The 27,614-nt window shown below is 35.8% G+C and overlaps 1 protein-coding gene across 3 annotated transcripts in view; it reads left to right on the forward strand.

Annotated features, from left to right (window-relative positions):
- ARHGEF12 (Rho guanine nucleotide exchange factor 12) overlaps positions 1–27,614 on the forward strand; it is a 143,871-nt gene that overhangs the window by 54,640 nt on the left and 61,617 nt on the right. For 2 of the 3 annotated variants that reach the window (XM_022560400.2, XM_089915704.1), the window contains exons 2-4: positions 8,499–8,522; positions 10,048–10,133; positions 11,745–11,801. In XM_022560400.2, coding sequence (XP_022416108.1) covers positions 8,499–8,522; positions 10,048–10,133; positions 11,745–11,801 — 167 coding nt within the window. The remainder of the gene's footprint in view (positions 1–8,498; positions 8,523–10,047; positions 10,134–11,744; positions 11,802–27,614) is intronic. The other variant, XM_022560401.2, reaches the window with a different exon arrangement.

The raw sequence follows: 27,614 nt of genomic DNA on the forward strand, positions 1-27,614 counted from the left end.
TTAAGTAGCTATATCACAAAGCACTTTGCAGGTATCAAGAATTATCTAGAGCCCTGTTTTTTTAAATCTTTATCTCATTTGTAAGTTCAATATATACAATAAATAAAAGCTAAGCAGCTCTGATGTATGGGGAACCTAGAGTCTTCATCTACCCAATTTTGTCCTCTGAGGGACCTCTTTTGAACCTCTAGGATTTTATGCAGCACAATTTAAAACCAGTGCTGTAGTGAAAAATGTAATGATGTAAAATTATGTTGATATTAAGTTTAAAAAATTACCAAAACAATATGTCCGTTATGCTTTAAGTTTTATAAAAAGAGCTTTTGTACACTGTGTTTATACTATATACAAATACAGTAATCTATATCTTGAGAAAAGATGGGGGAAATATTCATTAAAATGCTAGGTGTTGAGATTATAGCTGATTTTTGGTTTCTGTTTTGTCTTTTTAATTTTTAAATTGTGTACATGTATTTCTTTGGGAATAAAAGATATTCTTTCATATTAAAAAGTAGAGAACCATTGCTTAATAGGAAACTTTACATTTTGGGAAAGATAACAGTCTCATTCCTCAATCCCTTGAGAGAGAGGAATTATCTTGAAAATGTTATAAAAATGATATTAGTAGCATAGGTTTATTTAGAAATTATTAATATCAGTAGTCTTATGTGTTAAGCATGTTAGAGGATAAGTCACATTTTTAGCATCTAAGGGAGAAAATGGAACTGAATGTCAGTGAATTCAGAATGAACTGAGCTTTGTAAAGCAATGATTCTCAATTCTGGGATGATGTAAGAAGAATGTCAAAATAATTAAAACACCCTTTCTCTCTGCCTTTCCAGATTAAGTGCTCTGGTGAGCCATTGTTACTGATAAGAGTATACCTCAACTCTAGTTCCTTGGTTTTAGATCAGGAAAAACTTACGTAGAAGAAAGGGTGAGATGGCATGCATATCACTGATTTTCTCACCTTTGCTCCACAAAATCAGAGGTTTTTTTTTTTCTTTGCGGTAGTTTGAAAGTTTGGGGTATTCAGGTTTGGCAGCAGAAAGTGTGGTTTTATGGTAAACTAAGTGGACAGTTAAGAGGAATTGAGGAATTGTTGATATTTGATGGCAGAACCAAAGTGTTTATGAAGAGAAATGTCTCTAGTTTAAAACCAAAATTTTCATCAGATCATTCATTGTATACATAGACAGTAAAAGTATTTTCAGTGAAAAATAATCTCCTCAGAAGAAAATAAAACACTTTTATGGATGTGGAAGGTGTGTTATATAGAAAACTTAATTGTAATGATATTGGCTGTGATCAGTTTTTTTAGTAGTCTTATCTTTACCTATATTTCATATCCGTATAGCCTCTAAATTTTCATTATTTATAGAAATATTTCACCAACTAAGGAATATGACTTAAATATAAGGATATGTAATCAAAATACTTACCCATAAAGCATTTCTTATATAATTTATACAAATCGTAAGTAGAAAACATAGAATATGCTTTATCCTTATTCCCTTAGAGTTCTTCCTGGAAAGTGTATGAGGTTTTTATCTCCTCAAAAGAAATAGACAAATGTTGGTTTAGTTCAAGGAAATTGTGAACATTTTTAGAGTATGTGGGAACTAAGTTTGTACTTTTCTCATTCCCTATATTTTCTTGTAATTTGGGGGGCAATCCTTGCCATTTAACTTGGGTTAAGTATAGCTATGGCAGTGATTAGCCTTCCTGTATTCAAGGAATGAGTGCACACCAAGTACCAACACCTGAAGGTAAGCAGAGATCAAGAATAATCTTTTGTGATTTGGGAGTTACTGTAGTTTCGGTTATTTTTCCTTCTCCCAAGATTTTAGAAATAAAAGAGTCCTATTCCTGTAATTGTGTTGACACTTGATAAGAAATGTTTAGGCGCACTTAAGATAAATCCATTATAATTTGTTTTCTTGTTTAATTGGTATTCCTTGCTACAGAATTCTTTTTTTTTTTTTTTTTTTTTGGTACGCGGGCCTCTCACTGTTGTGGCCTCTCCCGTTGCGGAGCACAGGCTCCGGACGCGCAGGCTCAGCGGCCATGGCTCATGGGCCTAGGTGGCCCGTGGCATGTGGGATCTTCCCGGACCGGGGCACGAACCCATATCCCCTGCATCGGCAGGTGGACTCTCAACCACTGCGCCACGAGGGGAGCCCCAGAATTCTATTTTTAAACTGATACATAATAATTTAAATTTTGAGTAGAACTTTTTTATATAATAGAAAATAAAATATTATTTGACATATTTTATATTATAATTTTATATTTTATGAAATTGTCAAGCTCTGATTAATGCTGAAGCTTGTCTCAGTGGCACCTCAATGCAAAAGGTAAAAAGCTAATAACTAAGACTTTCTATTTCTTCAGAAGCACAATTGTATCTTTCTGCAAATTTGCAGAAAGCAGCTTGTCCTAACAAATTTTGCACATTGTCACTTCAGTTTACAAAATATGAACATTTAATATTAATGTATGTTATGTAAAATCTTGTTGGGAAACATGCCTATCCCAGATTGAGGCCTTTTATTCTCTCTCTCATTTTTATTTTCACAAACATACCCTGAAATAGGGAATTATGAAACAAGATTAAGATTTAAATCCTTATCTAATGAAAATCATACGTTGTCCCTGATTTATAAGTCATGAGATTATTCTGTAGAGTCCAGTTTCTTGCTGATATTTGTTTAATAATGGATTTGGTGGCTTGAATGGTATTTAATGAGATGAGGATACTTAAGTAGTTTGAGGGTCTCAGACTTTTTCAAGTTTTTTTTTTTTACTCTTTTTTCTTTTGGAGTGAATAATTTGAAGTCTAAAAAGACACTAAGTTAATGGTGATACTCATGATCTCAAAGGAAATTTATTTAGAAACCTTACAGGAAATACTCACAAAAATGATAATGTTCCAGATTGTCAATAAAAAGGTGAAAGTTTAATAAGCTGTTATTTTTATTGTGAATTACTTTTTCCAGTTCAGAAACAACCAATATGCAGTTTGTAATAGCTCTGGCAGAGGGAATTAAAATAATTTAGAACTTACTATTTGATTTGTCAAAGTATGTCCAAGAAATAAGAGACATTTACTTAGGGTCTGTCTTGTGTTTAAGTTCTTCAGTAAAAGTGGCATACAAGCTATGTTTTAAAGTGGCATACAAGCTATGTTTTAAAAGTACATTTGAGACCTTACATTACATTCTAGTGAATCATTTTTGGATTTTACACAGAACTGAGCTCCTTGTTCCTTGTCATTCTGTGGTTTGTATTGCAGGGTCCACAAGTTTAAAACTAATAACACCATGAAGAATTCTCCATGAGTCATCCTGTCAGCTGTAGCTTCTGCTTTAGAGCCTGTCTGATATAACTAATTAATGTTTTATTGCCAGCTCTGCTAAACTTTTCATGCTTTGGATCTATATGCTAATAAAAAAGTACAATGGTAGATAATGTTCAGACTCTTTTTTTGGCTAGTTCCAAAATTTTTAGTTCTTTTAGTGACTCTAAGCTAGACCAGTTATAAATTATAGGTGGCACAAGAATTTATGACTGGTGTGGTTTTTTTTTTTGGTGGTGGGGGGGAGGGAAGTGGTACTGGTCATTTACTACTTTTGGTTCTATGAATCTTGCTGTCCAGAGATCTAAAGATTGAATTAACAGTTCAGCTGAAGTCAGCACCATGGTTTGAATCCCTATACTTACGGGCGCTGTGTATTGTAGACAAATGTTCTTTTAGCTGTTATGTTTGTTATTTTGTGAAAAATGATATAATACTTGAGCTAGCTGGTTCATATTCATATTAGAGTAATTTCAAAATTAAGTGCTATGCTTCAGGTTATTTAAATTATTTAATAGAAATATATAAATGAAAAACTCGATTTACATCTGGGACACAGAATGCCTTAATCATTCTTGATATTTTAAAGGAGATGAGGAAATAATGGACTTTTTTGCTAAGTGGCAGGTATGGTCAACATAATTTCACTATGTTTAAAAAAAAATCACTGACCTTACTTGCCAGGAAAATTAAAAGTTTTGGTCGTAACCCGATATTTTTTCTTACCCTGTAGCATCTGGGAAGTTTGTTAACTTGAGTATTGCCATTAATTTTATGTAATATGACTTGGCAAGTTACGTTTATAGTTTCATCACTGGCTTTGCATTTCTGTGGATTTTACTGAGCTAAAAACCAATTGGAATATTGTTAGTCTTTATTTTTATTTTCTATTGAATTTGAAGTCATGCAGCTAAAGTTCAGATTTTATTTTTGTTCTCCCTAATAGGTAATAATAATTAAGTGGTTACCATGTGCTAGGCAGTGCTTTTCATTTAATCCTTCTCATTTTCTGATTTAATCCTCAAAACAGACTTGTGAGGTAGGTCTAGTATTGTCACTGTTTTACAGATAGGTTAAGCACTTGCCCATGTTCAAGTACCTTCTCATTGTGAAACTAGAATATGAACCTAGTTATATTTTTTCTGAGGAGTCCCTGAACCTAAGGCCCTGAGATCACTTGTAATTTTCATCGACTATAACAATATTGGAATAGTCTGGTTTTTTCACTATTGTTTATTATCACTTTATGAGGGGTTGAGCCTTAGAATTATCTTAATTGTTATCTGTTTTGCAGAGTTCTTTGTCTAGTAACTCTCCTCACTGGAGTGATTTTTTTCCCCCTGCATTTTAGTATCACTAAAATCAGGATGTATCTTACAATGGAATTTTTGAGAATTCTAAATTTAGTAGCTAACATTGTTTGTTAATAAAAGCTTGACCACTATCCGATGTAGGTAAGATTTCCTTAACTTCCTCCCCTTCATTTCAGTTATCCATTATTAAGAACCATCTAACTCCCAAATTCCTCATCATAAGTAAACCCAAGGGAGAAAAATCTAATATCTTGGAGGAGGCAGAGAGTAGGAATTAAGGTTTGATTGTGATATCCCTATTTCTGCTTTCAGAACACTTCTCACTGGAGTAGTATCAAAAGGCTAGCTCTTTTCTCACCAAAATCAATAAAAGGAAAATACGATTTCTCGTAGGCTATTTATTATAAGCAAATATGTGATGACACAAAACTTTGGCAGTTCTTTGCAATATTTTAGATCCAGAAGAAATTCTGTTTAACGATCTTAAAAGTTTTAAGTTTTAAAATCTTAAAAACAATTATAACATCGTGTATGTGTATGTATATTGTAGAATAGTTAAACCTGTCTGGGACTTCCCTGGTGGCACAGTGGTTAAGAATCCGCCTGCCAGTGCAGGGGCATGGGTTTGAGCCCTGGTCTGGGAAGACCCCACATGCCGCGGAGCAACTAAGCCCATGCAACACAACTACTGAGCCTGCGCTCTACAGCCCGCGAGCCACAGCTACTGAGCCCACATGCCACAACTACTGAAGCCTGCGCGCCTAGAGCCTGTGCTCCACAACAAGAGAAGCCACCACAATGAGAAGTCTGCACACCACAACGAAGAGTAGTCCCCGCTTGCTGCAACTAGTGAAAGCCTGCGTGCAGCAAAGAAGACCCAACACAGCCAAAAATAAATAAAACTAAATAAATAAATTTATTTTAAAAAACCCAAAAAACAAAAACCTGGCTAAAAAATGGAAGTTTTACTCCACTATATATTAATTATAGGTTAGGGTTATTTAATTACCAAATCACATTTCCCTCTATAATAACATATTGGGAGGAATGGGAAAATAAAAAATTGGGGGAGGCCTCTGTATATTGCTACCTAGTGATTTAATGCTAGAGCTCAGAACTAACAAGGAAAAGGCATCCTGAGTCAAGTGAGTGAAAGTATTGTGACATTTAAGGCCCTTGGTTAGGATTTTTGGCATACAAATATGCTTAGTATAGGTAATCAAAAATAGGGGCATCTAGTCACCTTATCCCAATGGCTCAAATTCCTGATAACCCTTTTCTTTACATATTATGGTTCTTCATATTGGCAGTTTGACTTTGTCTTATAACTAGCAGAATACATATACACATATATAAATATGCATGAAACATGTTCATTGTTGGCTAAATGTCCATGTCATCAATATGATACTTTCAAAAGCCAGACACATTTGATTAATTAGGCATATCCAACATGTCAGCATTCAGATACAGCTGTTCTACTTAAGTATCTAACCAAAGGAGATTTTCACAATTTTATGATTGGACTATACAATGGACAGGGACTTGAAAATGGGATTTTGTACACCAGAACTGTTTCATCAGCCTTGTGTTGGGTTACTCTGTTGCTTAGAATATGGCCATTTCTTAGCCTTTAGACCTACCTTTCTGTAGCATTTGATACTATTATCTCTTCTTTATTGGTTCCTAGGGCAACCCTTTCTCCATTCTGATTTATCTGCTTAATCTCCTTCTTTGGCTCTCACATCCTTTCTCAGTTGTTCAGAAGCTAGGTTTCTTTTCCCCAGGATTTGATCCTTGGTGTTTTCTCTTTACCTGCTGTTTTAAATTTCAGTGGCCATCAGTGGGTTGGTGACTCAAATCTACAACTCTAGCCCCAAGTTTTTCTTTGGGGTTCTAGCTTTCTATTTCCAGTTATCTGATTACATCTTCATCTCAATATCCAGCAGATGGTAGGGATTTTACAAAACCATGGGATTCTCTTGGTGATTTTCTTAGCTGGAGCAGAGGGAAGAATGAAATAGCCAGGAGGGCCCTTGACTTTGTTACTTGCATACATGCAACTGCACATACATAGGTACATACATATTTGTTTGTTTTACCACATACTTTAAAGTGGAATTTGGTGACTAGAGAAAAAGTATTGTGATGTAAATAAAGCTTTTCTTGAGAAAAGTTCTTTGTACTTTCTGAATATAGTAAGTCGATTATGGTAAGCAAGTTATACTGTAGGGCGGTCCTTCTTTATCTTTTCATTCCATTTTTGTCCTCTTTCCCTTCCTTTCCATTCCCTTGTAAGAGAAAATAACTCAGGAAACTGGTTTACAGTCAGTAGTCTGGGAACTTCCAGATTTCTTTACCAGAATCTCTCTGGATGATGCAGTTTCTGACGCAAGCAGCATTGTTTTTGGGTAGGAGTTTTTATAATGGCTGTCAGGCCAAGTGGCTAAGGTTGCTAACTGCAGGTATTGTCCTTTGCAGAAATTCAGCTGGGAATTCTTTTCTGCCAACTTTTATGTTCATCTTTAAATTTAAATCCCATTCCCTCCCACCTCCCGCAACAAGTAAGGATGGACTACTTAGGAACTCTTATTTCTGAAGGTTTGGTTATCTTTTGTAATCAGTATATTCTCTAGAGCAGTGTCCTCTCTTTTATCCCAGAACCCCCTTTCCTTATTATCCCTAACTTGGTCGTAGAGTTAATATGCTATCGCTTATTAGGGAAGTTTTTAGATTCTCTGTCTTTTTCTTTGAATCAATTTTTATTTATATAGGAGGTAAAGGGATTTGTAATTAAAGTTATATTTAGACTAAGGTTTTTTTTTTTTTTTAAACTAAACCACCTCCATGCCAAATAAAATAGTCAGGTATCATTTTATGTTTATTTCTTACCACCGTTACTAGTAGCCTTAAAAAAATTTACTGATATTCTTAATAAGCCCTGTTCTTATCACCTAAATAATTTTTACATAAAATATTATACGTTGAGATAATTCTAAAAAGGACATAAATGAGAAGAGGGATGGGAGGATGCTTGAGAACACTCTTTTAGACTTAGGTTAGCATTTATGTATAGCATCAAACTCTTATCAAGAAGCCTCCAGTAATATTTCCTTTAAAAAAGACAACCAGGAGAAAAGGCTGTGGTTCTTTTAGCTTACAAACTGAAAAAACATTTAAAGTACCTTTGTTTTCTACTTTTGGAATATATTTTTAATAACTGATAGTACCCCAGTGGTAATTTTTTCTAGATTTCTGGTATTACCTAAACATAAATAATTGAGAATAATGATTTAATCATGATCAAAGGTTAGACACAGACCAACCAATAGAGCAGTAATAAGTATCCAGATATTTTGAATGGGGAGAGGTGAAGAAGGAACTTTTGCTGGGAAAACTAAGTATAATATTTTAATGGTAAAATATTTCTCTTTGCTTAAGTTTTTTTAATCTGTAAAATGGAAATAATATCTTCGTAGTTATTTTTTTAGGATTAAAAAATATTACAAGTGAACAGTTTAGAATAGTGCTTAGCATCTACTAAGCTCTCAATAAATGTAGCTATTGCTATTATTATTTGAATTTTTAAAAAGAGAACCCATACTCAGGGACAGCTGATGGTAAATACACCTGCAATTTAAGATTTAACAAAGTAGTTAAGATGTTAAAAAATGGTATCCAACTCCACCTGTTTGTTGAATCTTGCTTTGGGAAAGTTAGTATAAGATTTAAATCCCTTATTCTGGTTTTGTAGAATGAATAAGCTTAATAACAATCTTGCAAGTGAAATAACTACATCTATTCTTTTTGTTTTTTCTTTGTTTCAGGTTTCCCCTCAAAAAACCTATAAGGTAAGTTGTTCAGTTGCACTTCATATGTTTAGGTTAAATTTTACTTAGAAGTGTTCCTTCAAAATTATGGTGCATTTTTGTGGTTTTAGAAAATGTGGATTTAAGTAGTTTAAAGTTTCAAAATGTTTTACAAATTTAAAATATAACAGGTGTTGCATATTTTTTCTGGAAGACAGCATTATTTTGATAACATTTCCAATGTTTTTAATATAAGCATTTTAAAAGTTTGTTCAAATTGATACTTAAGATCACTCCCTATGAAGAGATTTAATTTTAAAATCTATTGTGACTGTTTTCAGTTGTGAGTAGCTTGGGGAGTGTAAATGGATTGCCAGTTTTTGATGTGTTTTATCACTTGGGTAACTGTAACTGCCTTTTTAGTTAATGAACTTTGACAAACTGGATCAGTCTTAATTACCCTATGACAGTAAAGGAAAAAATCCAAAATGTCCAAATATGTCTGTGCCTATATCTCCATATTTATTCATTTCCTGGGATTAAATGCCTCTTCCTCAGTACTCGTTCTTCAGCATCTTTTTTCTCTTTCATCTTAATTGTTGTATGTGTTATTTAAAATGTAGGTAGTATGTCATTCCTAATTATTACAGTACTTTTATCATTTCTAGTGATGGCATAGTCCAGGATACCAATGCTAATCTTGGCATTTCAAGTAATTAGAAGTGTATGTATTATAGTAGTGGTCTTGTTTGCTGCCCAGCCATTATCTGATCAAGTATAATTGGGTAGGTCATAGGAAGAATAATAACTCTTATGCCATCTGGGCCTTGGAAAGACTTCTGTGGCAAGAATTATAGGCAGGCTTTAAGAGAGCCTTGTCCTAGAGAACAAATGTATGGACACCAAGGGGAGAGAGCAGGGGCAGGGGGGTGGGGGGTGGGATGAACTGGGAGATTGGGATTGACATGTATGCACTAATATGTATAAAATAGATAACTAATAAGAACCTGCTGTATAGCACAGGGAGCTCCACTTCACTGTACAGTAGAAACTAACACAACATTGTAAAACAACTGTACCCCAATTTAAAAAAAAAAAAAAAAGCCTTGCCTAAGATTTTTCTTTTTTAAAACTGTTCTCATCCATGCTGTATTTACATGGTGTTTTTGAACCTGGCCATAATATACATAGGGTTGGGGAATATGTTTAATTACTTTTAGGTACTGTTCTCTTATCTGTTAAATGGAAATAATAGTGATTAACCTGTGAAAACCACTAAAAGGTTTTAAGCAGTTATGTCTCAGAATAAAGTAGACTTTATTACTAAATACCACTCATTATTCTTAAGCACTTTTTATAACCAGGTAAATAGACTCTGTATTAAACATAGTATAGACTGAATTTTAAAACTCCGTGAAAAATATAAATTAGAGAGTTTTATGAGACTGTGTAAGGTAAACTGATTTCTTGGTTTCTCTTTGTAAGACACACTTGGGATTCTTAAATTAAGTTTTTATTCCAATTATTTCCTTATAGTAAAATATTTAATTGCTTTTATTTAATTTAGGCATGGAAGTATTTTGAACCGAGAGTCACCAACAGATAAGAAGCAGAAAGTTGAGCGCAGTGCATCACATGATTTTGACCCCACAGGTAAAGCGCTTTGTTCTGCCAAAGAATATTGAGAGTAGTGAAGTTTCCAGTAATAACACTTTAAGCTGCATGACCACCTGAAACACTCAGCAGTAGCTGTTTGATCTGTTTAAGACTCTCCTTCCTCTTCAATTACATAATATAAAACCTTTGCACTCAGGAGGAATACAAGCATTTTTAACTTTCAACACTATGGATTCCACTACGGAAGCATCGTTATAGACTCTATTATATTTTAAAATAATGATAATAGAAATGGTTATTGTATCATAATTGGAGATTTTGGTCTGACCAAGAACTTGGGTAAATCCTAGGTATGAACAGTAGTATGTTTATAAAATCAAGGCTATAATCAAGGCTTGATAACAACTACATATTCTGTAGTCATCTAAAAATTCAGGTGTGATCATGGTAAATTGGAGTATTAGATAAAATAATTTAAAATTAATGATCATCTCATTTTAGAATAAGCAAATGAATAGAAATCCCTTTTTCTTCAAAGAGTATTCTAAACTCAGACAGCTGTCTTTCAACCTCAGTAGTGTTGATCTTTCCTAGAGTCTTCATGCTGGTGGACTTTCGACTGTTTATATTTGTAATTTTGTATCTATAGGTTGAACCCCTCTTGTAATACATAGGCCTTTGCTTTCCCCTTGTAAACCCACTCAGTATTTAATTTATAAAAATTGCTTGATAATTTTACTTTTGTCATTTGAAACTTATTCTTTGTTCATATACTCTTTTATTACTTGTATGTTCCTATGACAAACGATGAAGTAAGTAAATGCTAAGGTCTCAGATACATAAATATAATATGTCTATTTTTAAGTATTTTCACTTAGAAGTAAAATTTTTAATTTTTAATGGAGTATTTTTGTGTCTAATTGATTGTTTATACTTTTAGTATAGACTGCTAGTTTATTTTGAAAAATATAAATATTATCTAGGAAGGGAAGAATGGGAGGTGAATAGCTACTAAGTTACCTGCATCTTGGGTGGTAGGTGAAAAATCCCAATCATCAATTTAGGAGGCTTTGGTGGTGGAAGTATGTAATATGTAAGTTCTTGCATCTCCATTAAGAAAAATCCTTTATTTCTGACACCTAATTTTGATGTCATAGGGCTCAGAGGCTTTCATTTATATGATTAGTTACTGTCTTGATAATTAGGGTCCCATGTTTCTGCCCTATGCTCATCGAAGCATTATAGTCTTGTTAGATTGACTTGACTCTGTATTGGTCATCTGTGATGTGCCTGTCTCCAAAGACAGATTAGCAAAGTGGTATTCAGTGCTTCATAATGAGATTATTACAGCTTTTAGTGCTTTTGTCATCTCTACAATTGTCAGATGATATATTTTGTAGACTTTTCATGTATTGTTTTGTTTGAACATATTTTTATTGCACTGTCTTTTCTTTGATAAATCTAAAATATGTCATTACCTGTGCTGTTCGTGACTATTCTAAGGGCTATCACCTGTGATGTTCATACTTTGTGTTTGCACGATTTAACTTGATCATGATTCATTCTTTTTTCCCCCCATGAATTTTTCCCCTTACATTGGTCTCCATATTTTCTATATCTCTCTCCTTTTCTCCCGCTCCTGTGCAGATAGCTCCTCCAAGAAGACAAAGTCTAGTTCAGAGGAGAGTAGATCCGAGATATATGGTAAGCTAATGTAGCCAATTCAGCCTTGCACCTTTGGAGCTTGCTTCATGCTGTTTCTTTTCTTTCTTTCTTTCTTTCTTTTTTTTTAACTGCAGTCTCTTTTGTGTCTGCTCTGCATGGCATGATCTATTGCAGGGAAAGGGAGCCTGGGGTTTTAATGTGGCTGTGATGTGGAAGCTTAAGGTTGCTAGAAACTAACATTGTAGAGTAAGAATAGGCACATTACCCATCTTCTCTTTTGTCTTGTTTATGTTAGGAAAGTGATTATCTCTAATATGTTTGGGTCAAATTTCTCCAAATAACATGGATGAGCTTTGAATTCTTGGCATATTCTTCCCATGTCCCGTTTGCAGAGTTTGGATCATGTAGAATTTCATCAGTGCTACCAGTCTTTTTCTCTAAGTATAGTACTGGTATAGTTTGATGTGTTAGCAGTTCTTTGGAATTTTAATTTTAATTGTTTATTTTTAATTGCCTCATCATCTGGAAATGCTGTTCTTGTGTAATTTATCCACAACAGCAAAAATAGCCTAAGTATTTTATTTTCGTAGCATGAAGAATGTCTCTGCCTTTCATAAGTTTCCCTAAAGCTTATTCGGAATGGGAAGATTTCAAAATGACACCTTTAAAAAATAATCTTCGCAAAGAGCAGCTTTAACCGGAATGGTCAAGTTTTGCACCAGGTGACTAGAACACTAATATTTCCAGGCCATGTCCTGTCTTCCAAAGATAATATAAACCATGCTTGTGAATTTCAGACACATTTTTCCTTTTCCTTTTCTTCTGCATAGTTTTACCTATCCTATTTTCTTGATTTGGCATCTAATTAGTGTTTTGAGAAAAGTGGATAAGAGAAGCACTGCCTGGAACCTAGACTTTTTTTTTTTTTTTTTTTTTTTTTGCGGTACGCGGGCCTCTCACCGTCGTGGCCCCTCCCGTTGCGGAGCACAGGCTCCGGACGCGCAGGCTCAGCGGCCATGGCTCACGGGCCCAGCCACTGCGCGGCATGTGGGATCTTCCCGGACCGGGGCACGAACCCGTGTCCCCCGCATCGGCAGGCGGACTCTCAACCACTGCACCACCAGGGAAGCCCTAGACTTTTAAAATAATCTCTGAAAGACCAGTAAGTTTTTTTTTTTTTAAAAGAAGATTCTAAATTTGGCCTCAAAGGAAAACCAGGTCTTCTCCAATAGAGGCCAAAAGTCTATCAAGTGGAAGTTTCCCTGGGTGTAGCTGTTTCCTAGCTTGATATACACATGAAAGGAAAAAATACATGAAAATGCCCCCTTTCTCTTTTAAGACACTTTATAATTTATATCTCCTGACACTTGAACACATAATGGTAGATACTATTTAGTATTATGAGGCCTGTGTTTGTTTATAAATCAGTTAATGCTTCTGTGTTAGATACATACATATAGTTTTTTGCTTGGGTTTATGTGACCAGTACTTTTTCTGTGTAGTTAAACCTTTTACAGTAGTTCAACAGGAAATGTGTACCATGCCCTATAGCATGTCAAGTTCATGCTTTTTCTTCCTTCCAAAGTATTTGGCTCCTCATAAGTTCTTGAGACCCTGTCTTTCTGTTCTATATAAAGAACTTCCTATGGTTTACTCTCTTCTTAGGAATGTGAACACTATCTTTATAGCACCATTCTTTTCCAGCAACCTTTGCAATGTTGTAATTTCATCTCCCCCACCATTTTCCTAGATCTGTGGTATGTATGCAAAAGCTTGCTGTTTGCTTTGGATGAGACTAACAATTTAGGAATCCATGACTAGAAATAGTATACTAAGATTTTTCTTACCAGAGATGGGAATATTAACACTAGTTCAGACACGCCATTGGCTTGGTAGTAATAGAAACATTTTAAGTGGTAATGGGGAAGTAAGGTGTGGCTTCTCTGTGTTTGTTTCTTGAGAACCCTTGAAATACCTTTTTTGGAAGGAACTGAGCCATGAGTTCTCAAAAAGAACTTTTGAGAGGGATGAGTTGATCAGAACAGAGTTAGCATGCTAAATTAAATCTCTTTGACATTACAAATATTTTATCACCTGTGTGAATAGACTTCTTCAGACTGTGTGCAGTTAGCGTGGGTGAAAAGGAATCTCTAGAGAGTTATGGAAAGCTTGGAAATACTGGAATACTACTGAGTAGAATCATAGCAACTGGTGACATTGCTTTAGTGTAGGGTCTCTTAACAAGCCCACTTTTAACTTCTAAGATTATACATTGTCTTCTCTTGGGGTAAAATTGTTAGCTGGGTACTTCACACAAATACTAGTCATTCACCTACAAATTATTTACTTAAACTTTCCTAGCCATTTTTAGAGCCCTTTTGTGAGATAGATTTACTTTGCTCATTTTAAGAGGAAACCAAATGTTTGTTTTGTATTCACTTCTTTGTTAAGTTTCTGCCCAGCGCAGTAGGTCAATATTTGTTCCTTTTCCCCTTATTTTCCCCTCTGAACCTTTTGGAGTCTGTTGCCCATGTACAGGTATATTTTCTGATCTGCAATTTTAATGATACTTAATTTTCTATTTTCCTTACTAATACTGTAATAGAGAAATTTTGTGGGGGTTTGAGGAATATGAGAGATTTAACCGGGGAATTTTGAGTTAGTCTACAGCTTCTGTCTTGGTGTCCTGAAGAGATTACAGCTGATGATATTATGTACAAGAAAATAAACCATGTCTTTTTGAAAGTGTCTTAGTCTATTTCAAAAAGACTTCTGTAACAAAATACCAGAGGGGCTTCTATAACAAAATACCAGAGACTTGGCTTAAACAGCAGAACTTTATTTTCTCACGGTTTTGGAGACTAGAAATATGCAGTCAGGCTGCCAGCATTGGTCCGGTTCTGGTGAGTGCTCTTCTCTGGGTTTAAAGACGGCCACCTTCTTGCTTTGTGCTCACATGGTCTTTTCCTTGGTGCAAGCATGTGTAGAGAGGGAAACAGAGAACAAACTGTTTGGTATCTTATAAGGATACTAATCCCAGCACGAGGGCCTCAGTCTTATGACCTTATTTAACCCCAGTTCCTCCCCAAAGGCCTCATTCCCAAGTACTATCATGTTGAGAGTTAGGGTTTAAACATATGAATTTTGTGGGGGTGACACAAACATTTAGTCCATAACAGAAGCGAATTGTTAGTACTTGAAATATCCAGGTTTGGATACTTCAGAGTGTATTTTCTTTTAATTCATATTTCTTTTTATTCCAGCTTCTCATATCTGTCAAATGAAAACTTCTTGGTTTGATTTTTACTCTCACCAAGTTATTATTCTCTGTTCTTTCTTCAACCTTGCAAAGAGATTCTACATGAACCTTCTGTGTCCTCATAAATCACTCACTTCCTAACCTCTTCAAATCTGAACACATACTATCTGGAAGGTGAATCAAAATATCCAACTTGAAAATTTATGAACTTTTTCTCAGTTCCCATCTTCCCCTTGTGCCATCAGGCAATGTTGATGCCCTTTCTTTGGTGTATATAATATTAAATCAACCTGTTTCTTTTCTCTTTATAATGGTTTTGTCTTTTCTGTACTTGCTTTCTTTTTCCTTCTTATAAATATAGGCATGACTCAAGTTTCTGTCCCTGATCTTTCTCCCTGTTTCCAGTCTCATATTTATAACTGTTTGCTGAATACTTGCACTCTAACTATCCTTCAAATCCAAATGAGCAATCTGGAATTTATCATTGCTAACTGTGGCTGGAAATCAGTCTTCCCCTTGATTTCCCTGATTCTTTTAATGACTTGGTCATTTTCCCATTTACTTAGTCTTATTTTCTTAAATTTATCTTTGACTTCTCCGTTTCTCTTGTCCCCTATTGTCAACTACTTGTCAGGTTTAATTGGTTCTGCCATCACATTATTTTTCACCCCCTGCTGTTTGGTTTCATCTCCAGTGCCTTGTTCAGTTTGTCATCATGTCATTAGACTATTTTAATAGACTCATAACCTTCTTTCATGTTTATTTCACATTGATTCACTTCCTTTTCTCCATTCTACTGTATTCAGTCAGATAAGTGTTACTAAAGTAAGGATTTGGTCATTCACTTTTTGGGAAAGTACAAATAGTTACTAAGATATGCCATAATTTGTTTCCAATTCATCATTCTCCATTAATCTAGTACGGTTCACCCAAAGGTACCAGACTGTCCTCCAAATTTTCCTTTCCCAGACGTGGCTTGGTCCTCTTTCTTTGCTCATGCCATTCCCATTGCTTTGAATGGATTATCTCCTATAACTCGCTATTAGAATCCTCCCCATCCTTCACGGCCTAGGTTCAAATACTGCCTCTTTCATAGGGCTTTCCTAGGTTTACCCAGTTACTTTTGTTGTCTCAACTTTGACATCCTGCTTTGTATCAAGTTATTTGTATTTTTGTTCATCTTTGCATCTCCCATAATGCCTGACACACTGGAGTCACTCAATTAAGTGAGTTTTGAATGAATGGCTGTTGAGATTGGGATGAAGTATTTTAGTAAAGAGAATTGATGGAATACAGTGTTGATTCATCATAATTGGATTTTTCTTTCCTTTGAAAAATTTTAAGGTAGAAGAAAATGTAACTTTGAAAAGAGACTTACTGTTGGTTATAGTCTAAAAGAATGGAATCGGCATGCTTGGAACTTAAGCCTCCTCTTGCTGGCAGCATTATGCATTTAGAATCAAGAAACTTCTTAATCAAAGGCTTATCTGAGGCCTAACGCATAAAACATGATGTCTGGCAGCGGTTTAAAAATGAGCTGTTCTTATGGAGTTGCACGTGGTCTTTCTCCACACCCTTCCCTGAAGCTAATTTTTAAGAGGTGAGACTTAGAGAAGTTTGGTCATGCAATAAAATCAAAGGTGAAGAAAGACTAATGTGCTTTTCCTAAAGTAAATGCAGTATGAAAGGTTTAGCATGTTGCCTTGCATTTTCATTAGTTTTCTGTTTGGCAATATAGTTGTTGCATTGTTCAAGGAATATATTACAGTGAAACTTGAGAGTACTTTTTCACCTTTTCAGAATACCTTAAAGACTTCTTCCCCTCCCCACAGCAAAGCATTACAAAGACTTAATTTTTTTCACTTTCAAAATACAATCCTTGGTAATTCACTTTTGAGTAAAAAAAACAGTCTTTTTTATATGGGTTTCAAATGCTGCATTGGAAAGGGGGATCAAGGTGTTGGAGTAAGAGGATATGGAGCTCATCTACTCTTAAAAACATGAAAAATACATCCACATGAGGAAAAATTCTCACTGAAAACTAACTGGAATCTGGCAGAAAAACTCCTATACAACCAAGGCTGCAAGAAAGATTCCCACATAATTGGGTAGGATGGGAAGAAAAACATCAGGCTGAGATCTCTGCCCTTAGAAGGGAACTAAGAGGAAAAGGGAGATAGCATGGGTGGACAGTCACCCTGGGGAGCCACAGACTGGGCATCCCAGTTCTGGGATCCTGTGTAGAGGAGACAGGCCTCCTTGGCTGCTTGGAGAACCAGTGGGACAAATAGAAAGGCTGGAGAAGCCTAGACTCGACTTGTGAGGAGTATGCAGGTACTGGCTTGCCATCAGAACACATACTTAAAAGGAACAGAGCCAGTTGGAGCCTGACCATCAGAGATTCTGCTCCAGCAACTTGAGAGCAGACTCCACCCCTGACAAGGCGGTGACTGCCACTGAGTAGAGAGGAAATCTGGCCTTAGACCCTGTGCAGCCTCTAGTTCCCCCAACACCAGCCACACTCCCTATCAAGGTGATAGTGGCTAGCATACCCTGAGGAAAAATGTGGCTGGCATCTACATCAAGTTCAGCCCTCACACCAGAGACAGTGGCATATACAGTCTACAGTGGGATGCTCCCAAATAAAAACATCCCTCAAGACCACAATGGATAACTGTTTCACCTAAATTCATAGAGACAGAGAACATTAAGTAAAATGGTAAGGAAGAGGAACTACTCTCAAAAGAGCAAGAGAAAACCCCTGAAAAAATAAATAATGAAACAGAGATAATCAGTCTACCAGATAATTAATTCAAGAAGTTTGTTATAAAAATGCTAAATGAATTAAGAAAGAGAACTGATCTAAGCACAGATCATTTTAACATGGAACTAGAATCCATAAAGAAGACCCAATAAAAAATAGATAATTCAACTTCTGAGATAAAACGCACTCTAGAAGCAATGAATAGCAGACTGAATGACACAGAAGAATGCATAAGTGATCCAGAGGATAGAATAATGCAGATCACCCAATAAAGCAACAAACAGAAAGACAAATAAAAAAAAAATGAAAGCAACATATGAGAACTTCGGGATAATATAAAACATGCCAATGTTTATATTAAAAGGGTTTCAGAAAGAGGAGAGAGAGAGACAAGGGGATCAAACATGTATCTGAAGAAATTATGACTGAAAACTTTTCGAACCTAAAGAAGGAAACAGATACAGAAAGTACAGAGGGTCTCAAACAAGATGAACCCAAACAGACCCACACCAAGACATATCATAATTAAAATGGCAAAATGCAGTTAAAGGTAAAGGTAAAGAGGTAAAGGCAGCAATAGAAAAACAAAGAGGTATACACAAGGGAATCCCCATAAGGCTATCAGTTGATTTCTCTTCAGAAACTTTGCAGGCCAGAAGGGAGTGGCATGGTATATTCAAAGTCCTGAAAGGGAAAAACCTGCAATCTAGGGTAATCTACCCAGCAAGATTATCATTTAGAATAGAAGGAGAGGTAAATAATTTCTCAGAGAAGCAAAAACTAAAAGAATAAAGCAATACTAAGCCTACTGTAAAAGAAATGTTGAAAGGTCTTCTCTAAATGGAAAAGAAGTAAGAATCTACAGGAAAGGGAAAATCCCAATGGGAATGGTAAATATACAGTAAGGATTGAAGATCACTTTTAAAAAATTGTAAAAGCAACTATAAATACAATAAACAGTAAAGGGATAAGCATGAAGATATAAAATATGACCTCAAAAACACAAAATGTGTGGGAGAGGAGTAAAAAATGTAGATCTTTTAGAATGTTTGAACTTAAATGATTGTCAGTTTAAAGCAAGTAGATACAATTATGGGTCAACATATATGAACCCAGTGGTAACCACAAATCAAAACCCTACAGTAGAGGGTACTGTAAAAGAAAGGAAGAAAGGAATTCAAGCATACTACAAAAGAAAATCATCAAACCACAATGGCAGAAACAAAAAGAAGAGGAAATGAACAAAGAACTACAAAAACAACTGCAAAACAAGGAATAAAATGACATAAGTACATACCTATCAGTAATTACTTTAAATGTCAGTGGACTAAATGCTCCGATCAAAAGACACAAGGTGGCTGACTGGATTAGAAAACAAGAGTCTTCAATATGCTGCCTACAAGAGACTCACTTCAGGGTGAAAGATGCACACAGACCGAAAGTGAGAGGATGGAAAAAGATATTTCATGCAAACAGAAACAACAAGAAAGTGGGGGTAGCAATACTCATATCAGACAAGGTAGACTTTAAGACGAAAGCTATAATGAAAGACAGAGAAGGGATAAAGGAATCAATACAAGGGGTTATACAATGAAGAAGGGATCAATGCAGGAAGAGGGTATTACACTCGTTAAGATATACACACCCAGTATAGGAACACCTAAATATACAAAGCAAATACTAACAGATGTAAAGGGAGAAACTGACAGTAATACAATAATAGTAGGAGACATTAACACCCCACTGTCCTCAATGGACAGATCATCCAGACAGAAAATCAGTAAGGCAACAGAGGTCTCAAATGACACAGTAGATCACTTTGACTTAATTGATACCTACAGGACACCACATTCCCCCCAAAAATGCAGAATACACATTCTTTTGAAATGCACATGGAACGTTCTCCAGGATAGATCACATACCAGGTTACCGAACAAGCCTCAACAAATTTAAGAGCATAGGAATTATATCAAGCATAATTTCCAGCCACAACAGTATGAAACTAGAAATCAACTACAGGAAAAGAACAAACATGTAGAAACTAAACAATATGCTACTGAAAAACCAATGGGTGAATGATGAAATCAAAAAGGAAATTGGGAAATACCTTGAGACGAATGAAAATGAAAACACAACTTTCCAAAATCTATGGGGTGCAGCAAAAGCAATTCTAAGAGGGAAGTTTATAGTGATACAGGCCTTCCTTAAGAAACAAGAAAAATCTCAAATGACAACCTAACCACCTAAAAGATTTAGAAAGAGAACACACAAAGCCCACAGTCAGTAGAAGGAAGGAAATAGTAAAGATTAGAGAGGACATAAATTAATTAGAGATAAAACAATAGAAAAGATTAATGAAACCAAAAGGTGTTCTTTGAAAAGACAAACAAAATCGATAAACCTTTAGCCAGATTCACTAAGAAGAAAAAAGGATGCAAATGAGAAATGAAAGAGAATAAAAACAAAAATAAACAAATAGGACCTGTTCAAACGTATAAGCTTTTGCACAGCAAAGGAAACCATAAACAAAATGAAAAGGCAACCTACAGAATGGGAGGAAATATTTGCAAATGATGTGACTGACAAGGGCTTAATTTCCAAAATATACAAACAGCTCATACACCTCAACAACAACAACAAAAAACAACCCGATTGAAAAATGAGCAGAAGGCCTAAATAGACATTTCTCCAAAGAAGAAATACACATGGCCAATAGGCACATGAAAAGATGCTAAACATCGCTAATTATTAGAGAAATGCAAATCAGAACTACAATGAGGTACCACCTCACCCTTGTCAGAATGGCCATCATTAAAAAGTCTACAAATAACAAATGCTGGAAAGGGTGTGGAGAAAAGGGAACCCTCCTACACTTTTGGTGGGAATGTAAGTTGGTGCAGCCACTGTGGAAAACAGTATGGAGGTTCCTCAGAAAACTAAAAATAGAATTATCATATGTTCCAGCAATCCCACTCCTGGGCATATATCCAGACAAACCTATAATTCGAAAAGATACATGCACCTCTATGTTCATAGCAGCACTATTCACAATAGCCAAGACATGGAAACAAACTTTCATTGACAGATGAATGGATAAAGAAGATGTGGTACATATATACAATGGAATACTGCAGCCATAAAAAAGAACAAAATAATGCCACATTTGCAGCAACTTGGATGCAGCTAGAGATTATCATACTAAGTGAAGTAAGTCAGAAAGAGAAAGAAAAATACCATATGATATCATTTATATGTGGAACCTAAAATATGACACAAACGAACCTATCTATGAAACAGAAACAGAATCACGGACGTAAACAATAGACTGGTGATTACCAAGGGAGAGAGGGGTGGGAGAGGGATGGATTGGGAGTTTTGGATTAGCAGATGCAAACTGGTATATATAGAATGGATAAACATTTATGTCCTACTGTGTAGCACAGGGAACTATATTTTATATCCTGTGATAAACCATAATGGAGAAGAATATGAAAAAGAATGTGTATATATATGTATAACTGAGTCACTTTGCTGTACAGCAGTAATTAACACAACATTGTAGATCAACAATACTTCAATTAAAAAAATACCAAAAAACAAAACAAACAAATAAAAAAAAAGAAATGAAAGAGGAGAAATAGCATCTGATACCACAGAGATACAGAAAATCATAAGAGAATACCATGAACAGGTATATGCCAACAAATTGGACAACCTAGAAGAAATGGACAAATTTCTAGAAACATACCAGCCTGCCAAGACTGAGCCAAGAAGAAACAGACAACTTGAACAGACTGAACACTAGAAGTGAAGTTGGGTCTATAATTAAAAAAAAAAAAAAGCTCCCAGCAAACAAAAGTCCTGGACCAGATGGCTTCACAGGGGAATCCTGCCAAACATATAAAGAACTTATACCTATCCTTCTTAAGCTATTCCAAAAAATTGAGGAGGAGGGAACACTCCGAATTTCATTCTATGAGGCCACCTGATACCAAAACCAGACAAAGACATTATAAAAAATTACAGGCCAGTATCTTTGATGAATATAGATGCAAAAATCCTCAACAAAGTATAAGCAAACGAAATCCTACAATACATAAAAAGGATCATATACCATGATCAAGTTGGATTTATTCCAGGGTCACAAGGATAGTTCAGCATACACAAATCAATGTGATACACCGCATTAACAGAATGAAAGACAAAAGTCACATGATCATCTCAACAGATGCAGAAGAAGCATTTGACAAAATTCAGCATCCATTCATGATGAAAACTCCCATCAAAGTGGGTATAGAGGGAACATATCTCAACATAGTAAAGATAAAACAAACACACAGACAACGTAATACTCAACAGTGAAAAGCTGAAAGCCTTCCTGCTAAATTCAGAAACAAGGCGAGGATGCTCACTCTCACCACTCCTGTTTAACATGGTACTGGAAGTCCCATCCACAGTAATCAGACAAGAAAAATAAATAAAAGGTATACAGATTAGTAGGGAAGAGGTAAAACTGTCACTCTTTGCAAATGACATGATACTCTATATAGAGAATACTAAATTCTCTGCTGAGAAACTACTAGAACTAATAAATGAATTCAGGAATGATGCAGGATACAAGATTAATATACAGAAATCTGTTGTGTTCCTATACACTAATAATGAAATATCAGAAAGAGAAAGTAAAAAAGACAATTCTGTTTAAAATCACATCAAAAAAATAAAATTACTAGGAATAAAATTAAGCAAGGAAGTGAAAGAACTTTACTTTGCAAACTGTAAAACTCTGATGAAGGAAGGAAGGAAATTGAAGATGATTCAAAGAAATGGAAAGATATCCCAGGCTCTTGGATTGAAAGAATTAATATTAAAATGGCCATACTATCCAAAGCAATCTACAGATTTAAATGCAGTCCGTATCAAAGTACCCAGGACATTTTCTGCAGAACTAGAACAAATAATTCTAAAATTTATATGGAACTACCAGAGACCTCAAATTGCCAAGGCAATCCTGAGACAAAAGAACAAACTGGAGGTATAACCCGCCCAAACTTCAGACTATACTACAAAGCTACAGTAATCAAGACAGCATGGTATTGGCACAGAAACAGGCACATAGATCAATGGAACAGAATAGAGAGCCCGGAAATAAATCCATGCATCTACAATCAATTAATCTACAACAAAAGAGGCAAGGTATGCAATGGAGAAAAGACAGTCTCTTCAACAAGTTGTGCTGGGAAAGCTGGACAGCCATGTGTAAAACAATGAAATTGTAACATTCCCTCACACTATGTACAAAAATAAACTCAAAATGGTTTAAAGCCCTAAATGGAAAATCTGAAACCATAAAACTCCTAGAAGAGAACATAGGCAGAACAGTCTTTGATATAAATTGTAGCAAAGTTTTCTTGGATCAGTCTCCTGAGGCAAAAGAAATAAGAGCAGAAATAAACAAGTGGGACCTAATTAAACTTAAAAGTTTTGCACAGCAAAAAACGAAAAGAGTACCTATGGTATGGGGAAGAATGTTTGCAAATGATGTGACCAGCAAGGGGTTAATATCCAAAGTATACAAACAGCTCATACAATTCAATATTGAAAAAAAAAACCAAAACAAAACCCAAACCAATCAAAAAATGCGCAGAAGAATTGAATAGACATTTTTCAAAGAAGATATGCGGATGGGTAACAGGCATGTGAAAAGGTGCTCATCATTGCTAATTATTAAGAAATGCAAATCAAAACCACAATGAAGTATCACCTCACACCTGTCAGAATGGCTACCATTAAAAAGTCTAGGGCTTCCCTGGTGGCGCAGTGGTTGAGAGTCCGCCTGCCGATGCAGGAGACACGGGTTCGTGCCCCGGTCCGGGAAGATCCCACGTGCCGCGGAGCGGCTGGGCCCGTGAGCCATGGCCGCTGAGCCTGCGCGTCCGGAGCCTGTGCTCCGCAACGGGAGAGGCCACAACAGTGAGAGGCCCGCGTATCGCAAAAAAAAAAAAAAAAAAAAAAAGTCTACAAATAACAAATGTTAGAGAGGATGTGGAGCAAAGGGGACCCTTGTACACCATTGGAGGGAATGTAAATTGGTGCAGCCACTGTGGAAAACAGTTTAGAGGTTCCTTAAAAAACTAAAAGTAGAACTGCCATATGAGTCAGCAGTTCCACTCCTGCTTATATATCTGGAAGAACGAAAACACTAATTTGAAAGGACATGTGCACCACAATGTTCATAGCAACACTATTTACAGCAGCCAAGATTTGGAAGCAACTCAAGTGCTTGTCAGCAGATTATTGAATTAAGAAGATGTATACAGCACAGGAACTACACTCAACATCTTGTAATAACCTATAATGGAAAATCTGAAAAAAAATGTATATAACTAAATCGCTTAGCTGTACACCCGAAGTTAACACAATATTGTAGGTCAACTATAGTTCAGTTTCAAAAAAAGGATGTCTTGTGTATACACACACATAGAGACACATACACACACACCAAGGAATATTACTCAGCCATAAAAGAAAAATAATGCCATTTGCAGCAATGTGGATGGACCTAGAGAGCATTATGCTTAGACAAATACTATATGATATCACTTATATGTGGAATCTAAAAAATAATACAAATGAATATGTCAATATATGCAAAACAGAAACAGACTCACAGATATAGAAAACAAACTTTTGGTTACCAAAGGAAAGAGAGAAGGGAGGAGGGACAAATTTGAGGTATGGAATTAATAGATACAAACTACTATATATAAAATAGATAAGCAACAAGGATATACTGTATAGCACAGGGAACTATATCCAGTATCTTGTAGTAATAGATTATAACAAAAATACTGAATCACTATGCTGTATACCTGAAACTAACAGAATATTATAAATTAATGGTACTTCAGTAAAAAAGCATTTGAAAAGAAAAAAAAGTCACGTTATTATAACAGGAAAACATGTCCTTTGTTTCTAAAGAAAAAAAATAGGAAAGGATAATATTTACATAAGTTTGACAGACCATCTATCTTTACTTCACTGATAATATGAAGCATGACATTTATTATCAGCTTCCAGGTGAAATATCATATTCCTTAAAAGACAGGAAGTAAAGAATTAGAGGAGTTAATTTAGGGTAGATGGAGTATCAAATTACTTTGGTTAGAATTTAGCCAGGGCAGAAGGTTAGTGTCTGTGTAGAAGTATTTCTCTACTTGGCATCGTTTTCATGGATATGATTTTACTTTTTCCTGAAAAGTGACTGAGTATGATTTATTTATAAAATAAGTTCAGATTTACTTAGTAAATATTCATTGAGCACCTATTATATGCCAGGTACTATGTTAAGGGATAGATATCAAGATAATAGGAGACTGTACCTGCTTTCTAGAAGTTTACAGTCTGGTACAAAAGAAGTGCTTTTTCGTAAGTATGATAATAGAGATGCACTTGGTTACCAATATTCCATATGCACTTAAAAACTAGATAGTTGTGGGGCTTCCCTGGTGGCGCAGTGGTTAAGAATCCGCCTGCCAATTCAGGGGACACGGGTTCAAGCCCTGGTCTGGGAAGATCCCGCATGCTGCGGAGCAACTACGCCCGTGCGCCACAACTACTGAGCCTGCGCTCTAGAGCCCACAAGCCACAACTACTGAAGCCCAGCTGCCTAGAGCCCGTGCTCCACAGCAAGGGAAGCCATCGCAGTGAGAAGCCTGCGCACCGCAACGAAGAGTAGCCCCCGCTCACCGCGACTAGAGAAAGCCCGCGCGCAGCAACGAAGACCCAATGCAGCCAAAAATAAATAAATAAATTTATTTTTTAAAAAAACAAAACAAAACTAGATAGTTGTGGAAAAAAATGTTCATATGGGGCTTCCCTGGTGGCACAGTGGTTGAGAGCCCGCCCGCCAATGCAGGGGACACGGGTTTGTGCCCCGGTCCGGGAGGATCCCACATGCCGCAGAGCGGCTGGTCCCCTGAACCATGGCTGCTGAGCCTGCGTGTCCGGAGCCTGTGCTCCACAACGGGAGAGGCCACAGCAGTGAGAGGCCCACGTACCGCAAAAAAAAAAAAAAAATCAGAGATAAACACACTTGTATAGTGATTATAATTAATACTCTTTATACCAGAGAATAAGGGAATTAGCAAAATAAGCCAACAAACAAACCATGGGCTATATGTGTTTGTAAGAACCAGAAAAAGTTAAAATGATGGAAAGTTTTTTTTTTTAATTAGTGAAATTCAAAAATGATTATTTTGGAATTAGGAGTCCACCTTTTCTCTCTCCCTTCTTTAATAACATATAGGGCCTGTTATCATATCATTTTAGTTAGATGTTGCCATTGTTTCTCTATTTGTTTCTCTATTATCCTTCCCTTTCAAGATTTTAAGTTCTTTGAGAGCAAAGACTCCTAGTTGTTTTGTATTCCTGCAGGTTACAGTGTTAAATAACGAGCAGACAGATGCTCAATACAAATTTGCTAAAGCAAAGTGGATTTTTTTTTTGTCAAAAAGGACATTTCGAAAGTATGATAGTCAGTATTGGTGATGTCAATGTTAAGGGTGGAGTTTATCCTGTGTGGTGGGTTAAAATAGCTTCTGGGCTGCAATAAGTAGAACATTTCAGTAATTTGAATTCTACAGATTCTGAATTGGCTATGTATGTATGTTTTCTTTTTGTATTGGTAGTCTAGTAATTCTTAGATATTCAAGTATATCAGAGTCTCAGATTAGTAGATGGACTTAGAATAATAATATTGATAAATGGACAGTATAGTGGTGTTGAGGAGAGGAAAAAGATGAATATGATGCTCACATAGCTCTTTCCCTTTTTCCTCTTTCTTCTTTGTTCCTTATCTTCTCCTTTTCATGTAGAATTAAAGGGGAAAGTTATCATGCTGAACAGTTTTGAATTGGAGAATACAGGTTTGCAGTATTCTGAGGCAACCCTAATAAATTCTTTCAGTACTTAGCAGTCTGTTAGGACCCTAAGCATATTTGCTAAAGTTAACTGTGTGTAGTTGTATTTTTTTTCTCTCTGATCACCTCCCTTTCTGAGCTTCCGTTCATCTCTAGACTCCTATACTTTTGTGATTTTTTGTTAATTCGTTAGCAATTTAAAAAAATTTCCTTGTATGCCAGAACATATACCAGGTCCTGAGATAAGTTTGTAAACAAGATAGAGCCCCTGAACTCTTTCAGGGGAGTATTTAATCTAATGAGAGGATAAAAACAAATACAAATCAGTTGTGAGTGACAAAGATACTCTGAGAGTAAATAGAGGGTGCAGTGGGAGTCTAGAAGGGGGCACCTAACACAGTCTTGATATTTCGGGAAAGTTTTATAAGAGGAGATGATTTGTTTCTTGAGGGCGTCATGCTGTCTCTCATCTTCTAAAGTTACCTATCACAAGAAGCTCTGTAAAATTTCCTTCCTTCCTTCCCCATCTCAAAGTGATTGCTGGTCTGTTAAACCAAAACAAAATTCACACAAAGACATCATAAATGAGAATTGATCCTTCTGAGGAGCATTTACATTAATGATAGGAGTTCATTAACACAAATGTATTTTTAACTGATGGCATGGGTAAATGAGTAATATATTTCTGAGCAGGAAAATCCAAGCGCAACCCACCCCTAGTCATAATAAAATAATACCTAACATTTATGAACCCTTAGTATTTGTCAGGCATTAAGCTAAATACTTTAGGTACATTATATTCAAGTGAAATACATAAACATAGCAAACTGTTAACCCCCACTACTCCTCTCCCTCATTGTGTACAAGTACCCGATTCTCTACAGGGACCTGGAAGAAAGTCTTAAGAA

Source organism: Delphinapterus leucas, chromosome 7, assembly GCF_059928025.1.
Source record: "Delphinapterus leucas isolate spDelLeu-1000000601 "Yukka" chromosome 7, BTC_Dleu_Yukka2, whole genome shotgun sequence".
In the NCBI taxonomy this organism is placed as follows: Eukaryota; Metazoa; Chordata; class Mammalia; order Artiodactyla; family Monodontidae; genus Delphinapterus; species Delphinapterus leucas.